At 36.6% G+C, this 6,634-nt stretch overlaps 1 protein-coding gene across 3 annotated transcripts in view; it reads right to left on the bottom strand.

Moving 5' to 3' along the window:
• Positions 1–335: 335 nt before the first annotated feature.
• Positions 336–6,634, bottom strand: part of LOC139137537 (glutathione S-transferase kappa 1-like) — a 24,796-nt gene continuing 18,497 nt past the window's right edge. For 2 of the 3 annotated variants that reach the window (XM_070705692.1, XM_070705694.1), the window contains exons 3-8: positions 6,133–6,252; positions 5,364–5,467; positions 5,115–5,150; positions 3,928–4,044; positions 2,123–2,216; positions 336–1,008 (exon numbers count right to left, since the gene is read on the bottom strand). In XM_070705692.1, the coding sequence (XP_070561793.1) occupies positions 959–1,008; positions 2,123–2,216; positions 3,928–4,044; positions 5,115–5,150; positions 5,364–5,467; positions 6,133–6,252 (521 nt within the window). In that variant the 3' untranslated portion in view covers positions 336–958. The remainder of the gene's footprint in view (positions 1,009–2,122; positions 2,217–3,927; positions 4,045–5,114; positions 5,151–5,363; positions 5,468–6,132; positions 6,253–6,634) is intronic. The other variant, XM_070705693.1, reaches the window with a different exon arrangement.

Raw genomic sequence — 6,634 nt, 5'->3', positions numbered from 1 at the left:
CTTAACCTCATGTTTTAAACCTTTGGGTGCCAAAGTAAATTTTTGTCGATTTTGTAAAATATACCCACGCAAATTTTTTCCGGACTATTGCCAAAATTTTGATAAAGAACTGTAACCAATGAAATGTGATGTACACTTAGTCCAAAATTATAAAAAAAGCACGGTAAGATTAATAAAAATTGGTAAAATGTTGCAGTAAAATTTTGGTGGGAAAAATTAGAGCACTCATAAGGTTAATGTCGTGCGAAGTTTGCTGTCATCCATCATGGGCCAAGAGGGAAATTATTGTTTAATTAAATTTCCTGTACTAAACATTACAACTTTAAATCACAATGTGCAGTGTCCAGAATATTTTCAACTTTATTTCAGTCATTCATTTATTTATTTATTCACATGTGCAACACAATTGAGAGAATACAATACTGTACATTATCAAATGTTTTACTTAAATATGAATGAATGTTCTGTTGCAGAAATGACAGGAGATATACACAAAACCAGTTTTAATAATATATACATGTGTCATCTAACCTTTTTTTGTCTAAAAGTCCCTAAATATTTTAAAAATGCTTTGCATTGATCTTAAAGTTTCTGAAAGTTTACTGTGGAAAGTGTCTTGAAGGGAATGACCAAAACACTGTATTTGACACGTTACTCAAAGTATTTCCTATTCAATGTACTGGTATATCTGATGTGAGCAAAGCTGTTTATGGACATGTTCACTTTGCACTGATGGGATCATTAGATTTAGCTGTATGTAAATTTTTTACTGTTACATTTGTCATAAAAAGTGTGGTAAGCACCATTTCTACATAGTAAGGTATGCCAATACAACATCCTGTCAATAATCCTCGCAGGGAAACAGTGGAATTGTACAAGGTTCTGATGGAGTTCACTTGGTATGAACTTTTGGTCTTCAAATGTGGTGACGTCAACAATTTGACAGCAACAACAACATTCACATTTTGAGTTTGGAGTATTCGACCAGAGGTCCTTCATATTTTTCTCCTGAAATGATGAAAAGAAAGTGACCAGGAAAACGTCAAAATAAGGCTGACATGTGATATCAAACAGGCCACACAGCATTCACTTTGGATATGATATTATGCTGGTAAAAACAGTCAGCAATTTCAATTAAATGATGGTTTCCTGAGACTGACTCCCACTGATGCTGTACCCTGCTGCAGGGTCATCGATAACAGCCTGCCTTGTATAATTCATGACATAACTACTGGTTGTGTACACATCAGATTGTAATGTCTGTAAGCAGTTCCAGCAAAGGTTACAGTCCAAGTTACAAAGGTCATGGCATTAAGATAAGATAAGGTCAGATGTCATGTAAAGGTAATGTATGCATAGTCCTTAGGCATCTGATATTCTGATTGTTTTTCTTCATTCAAAGGAGATACCACTGACAGGTAATTTTTCAATTTTACAAAATCATCACACATGTCGAAGGCCGAGATACTGATTTAACATGATTTTGACCTTGACCTAAAAATTGGGACGGGAAAGCAGAGCTGTTTGTATCTGCCCTCCAACTGTCATTTGCGGAAAATTCCCTCTTACTGAATATGATGCCCACTGCCCTCCAGTATCCATTGTCTGCACGCTCCCACTTCCCACAACAGTTCAAGCTCCCAACTGCCTCTCCCCACCACTGAAATTCCCCATTGCCCACAAGAGGTACTTATTCCCAAATGTACATTTTATTTACGCAACCATTCATCTATCACGCAGACGTGCTAGTGTGGCAACAAAGATCAGTGCAAAACAGTGCAAGCAAAACCTTATCATTTCAACCTTTGGACATTGCATGCCTCCCTCTATCTTAGGTGCTAAATCTTCCCTGAAGTTCTATCAACTAGGGCATTCCCCTTCCTCTACCTATTTTCGGGTAGCCACCAACAGATATTTTCTCCCTGCTCATTGTAAAAAATGAAATTTCTTCCCATCCATTGTAAATATTGACTTTTTTCTCCCCATCTGCTGATTATAGTTTTTAAATTTGCCCGCCTGCTGAAAAACTGTGAAATAACACCTTTTTGCACAAACAGCTTAGTTGGCGGCACCTGAAAAAGATAAAACAAAAATGATATTTTATCCCGTAGAATCGCCATACCTAATAGATCGGCTATGAGATGAAATCGATCAGATCCAAAGAACATATGAGCTTCATCATCCATATGTACAACTATTGTAGGTGCACCAAATGCCTAGAACAGACAAGAACAAAAGTTTCAGTAATGCAATTTCTTTTATTGCATTAAACTTAAATTATGCAGTGCTTAACAAGATCTTAGTATGGGCAGATGTAAGTACACATTATGATTATGAATTAATCTTCAGTTATGTTGCAGTAACTTCAGAGTTCTTGTTGAGGGTGAATGCAAACAGGAAACAGCTAAGAATTGTGGAAGAAGATTGTATGGCTAATCTTTGTATTTCACTAAACTTTTTCAAGTATGGCATATTGTCTTTCAATAGACCTTTTCTAGATCAAACAAACCAATTTATGGTTCAGTAAAATATGGAAACATATCAGATGTGACAATAACACAGTTAACCAATAAAACCGCTGAAAGAACCAAAAATTTATCAAATATTGACTTTCTTTTTACACTGCTACTCTTCCGTTTATTTTGTTGTGTTTGATTCGTTTTGGTTAGGCCATCATATATGTACCAGGGTACTTTCCTGGAGGCTAAGGTGGTATATAAAAGCTTCAGAGGACTATATAAATAAATATTTTGGGGAAAAATGTTGGGACGTTAGGATCAACTGAGTGATATTCAATGTCAGCTTTCAAGACTATAATAATAAAAAAGCAAACATTATTTTTTATTCTTCAAGGTTAACAAGGATAAATATGCCATTTTAATTCAAGTATATTGTGTAATTTGTTTTACTGTTGCAAACTTTTGGATGTCCATCGATGGTTTCTATTCATGATTAATACACATATATCACATTGGGACTGAACCCCGAGAAGCTCGCATAGCTGCGCAGAGATGGATTGAAAAAGCTATTTCAATTGAAAGTGGTCACTGTTAATAGCAAAGACGTGCCATTGATAAAAATTCTTGAATTCAGTCTTCTTCCTTAAAGGTGTTGATGGCTTTGCTGGCTTTGCTTACAACAGCTGGCTGAGACCAGCTACCCAGTATGCTTTGTGCTATGATGGTGACCTGTGACATGAATCATGACAACAACTCCAGAACAATGTTACATATTTCATAGAAAACAAAATGTTGGTGCAATTTTTATCTAAGTTTATGTTGTAAAGTTATCTTACTAACTAGGCTAACTTGTAAGCTTTATCACTTGCAAATCTTTATCAAAGTATTGTACACCAAATATTGTGATGGTAGGTGTGGCGGTTTGGGAGCTTTTGCATGTGACGGACATACATCTGCACATACATACATAATACATACATACATACATGCAGACGCCACCGACTCATCATCACATGAGCTCTTTTTGGTATTTATATATGTGACAGGGTTTTGTAGAATTTACGAACTCTTGGTGTGTTTTTCAAGACGCCCATCTCAACGCAATTCCCAGCTTGCACCCTCAATCTGAATGCTTGTTGGCGACCTTCACATATACATACCAGATATGAGCTAAAAAATTGGGCCACGTGACATGTGATGATACATTTACAAGCATTATGGCATTGCAATGTCATTTACTATGTGGTCAAAGAATTTTGTCGTATCATAAGGCAGTGAGCTGTTTGCAGCCAAGTTTGGCAGCCCACTGAACAAACTATAAAAGAGTACACACCCCCAACTAGCTCTTTGTGCACACAGTCAAAGTGAGTTACATTGTCAATTTGTTTCCTTTCATGGGATAACAGCCATTTCTTCAATCATTGCTACACTTTTTTCAGTAAGCCATGCCTCAATTTAATATACTCACTCCATGACCAACAGCTGTTTGTGTGTTGTCCTTTAATTTATCTTTTATTTCCTGATCGTTTATCCTTGATACTAAACTCTGTGCTTTCTCTTCGGAAAAGCCTGCTTTCTGTGCAGCCTGAAAATGACCAAAACATTCACGAGTATTATCAACTGGTGAACATTACATCGAATTACAGTCGACTCGCACTTTTTCCAGCCCGCCCAGAACCAACTCTCCCGATTCCAACTCGCCCGATACCAACTCGCCCGATTCCAACTTGCCCGATACCAACTCGCCCTATTCCAACTTGCCCGATACCAACTCGCCCGTTGTTGTGAGATAGGGTGTTGTAGATTCCATGTACACTAACTCGATGGCCCGAGGCCAGCTATTTTCATGTCATGCCAGGCCAGTAACTCGTGAAAGACGGTCCTGCTGTTCCTAAAGAAGTGAGCCAGTACGCAGTAACTATCCCCATACGTAAAGAAGCCGAACGAAATTTATTCTTTCAAGAGATTTGCAAAATGTGAAATTCGCAAATAAAAAGGTTTTCCATGTTGGCACATATTTCAAGCCGCACCTGTGGTTCTCAATGTTAGAAATAATTGTTGTTAGAAATAAAATGTTTTATACGTACCAGGTACTCATAAAATTGCAAAATAGTAAGCTTATTGGGCGAGTTGGCATCGGGCGAGTTGGCATTGAGCGAGTTGGTATCGGGCGAGTTGGAATCGGGCGAGTTGGTATCGGGCGAGTTGGCATCGGGTGAGTTGGTCCTGGGCGGGTTGAAAAAAGTGCGAGTTGACTGGTACCCCATTACATCATCTGCATAGAAGATGTGTTGATCTTTTGAATTTTGGCAGTAGTGGAAGCAAGAATTTTTGAATGAAAGCAAAGTCAGTCAGTGGAACAGAATCTGGTTGATATTGTACAATATATATGGCACAGTTAATTTAACTAGGGCTATTTCCTATATGTTGACATTGAACCATTGTCTTCCATTATAATACAAAACAAACATTTTTAAAATGGAATGGAATCAAACAATTTATTAAGTGTTTGTGAATGCCCCAAATACATAGATCTGTTTTCATATCAACAATTATAACGCAAGATACAGTGTAGGTTTTCACTGTCCCTTGTTTGTGTTAGTATTTCTACTCTTTCATATATCATCATAATCAGCTAATTAGCAAATCACCAACCTCCATCAAGCTGCTTGGCTGAGTGACGTCCAAGTCCTAAAATACAAAACACAAAACCAAAGTGAAGACACATACCCTGTTCACTTTCATTTGTCAGTACTTGTGTGAAAATTACACAAATGAAAAAATTAAACGGCCCAAAAAATATGAAAAAAGTAATTTGAACTTTGAGAACTGTTCAGTTTCCTAAAGTTCTACACTATCGGGTTAATGCTTCTACATTTCAATAATCATACAGGGAACGCTCACCTTTGACCAGACTCTGAGATATAATTGTCTTGAAATGTTTTCCATTGCATCGTTACCTTCATGCATTGACACGGCTGTAAGAAGTCTCTGTGCTTGCAAAGAACCTAAATAATAGCATAGCATAATAGGGAAAAAGTTTACTACAGAATACAACTTGTAGTACCTTTGTAAAAATAAAATTAATTTGAATATTGTAGATCAGCAAATTGAAAAATATCATGAAAGTATTCATCTTTCAGTGAGAAAAATTTATTGTATACACAATATTATTGACAAGACACAGCTAAATGACATTGAAAACTGATTATGTTAGTATGGTTAATATCTGTAGCAAGATTCATCAGATCTGATGATGTCATATAGACACTTATGGATGATTAATTATTCAAATAAACATCAGTTATGCAAACAACATCAAGCAAACACAACGTTTTTGCTATTACCAAAGAGAAGCCATGTACTGGATTGATACAGATGGGCCATTCTTGAGATATCACACACACAGGTAGACAGACAGACATACATACACACATTAGTATGACGATCGAATGCATACATGTTGGTGTGTGAAACGTGAGTCATATCGCACGCTGACACTGGTAGACAGACAGACACACATTAGTATAACAGTCGAGTGTTTATGTGTGTGAAATATATGAGAGCCACATTTGTCAGATCCTTTTGTGAAATGGTAAGAACAACAATGATTTGAAAACAATGGCAAGCAAGTTGGTAATTTTAAGTGCCATATTCAAGTTGCAGTATTTACCTTTAACAAACAAGTCTGCTACGTTTTTTGGTTTCACCATCGGGATTTGAAAATGATCTCTGTTCCTTTCCAAGTCTTTATAGCCATACACTTTAATAGCTTGGGTCACTCCTCGATTACCTGAAATCATCAGAAAAATTTATATCAAAATTAAAAAAATAGCGTCAATGACACTGTAGCTCCCATCCTGGACTATTTAGTGTTTGTTCTCTGGTCATATTTGAACATGTGTGAAAGGGATAAAGTGCATGAAGTGAAAATACTTAAATGTAATGTACTGGAGACAGTGAAATACGTTTAATGTATTTATTCAGAATATAAAATGGAAAAAATACAGAATTAGAAATATTGAATACTGTGATACAACCATTAACTCAACAAGTCATTGACAATGACATAGTCCCCACTTGTAATAGGAGTATTAGTCTTGATGGGGCAGGGAAATGTGGTCATTCAGAACTATCACTGGAGTGTATATGTTGAGATCTATGGGCACATAGGT

The sequence above is a fragment of the Ptychodera flava genome, chromosome 7 (assembly GCF_041260155.1).
Source record: "Ptychodera flava strain L36383 chromosome 7, AS_Pfla_20210202, whole genome shotgun sequence".
Classification (NCBI taxonomy): Eukaryota; Metazoa; Hemichordata; class Enteropneusta; family Ptychoderidae; genus Ptychodera; species Ptychodera flava.
Note: the sequence above shows the minus strand (reverse complement) of the source record. Positions and strands in the feature narration are given on the sequence as shown.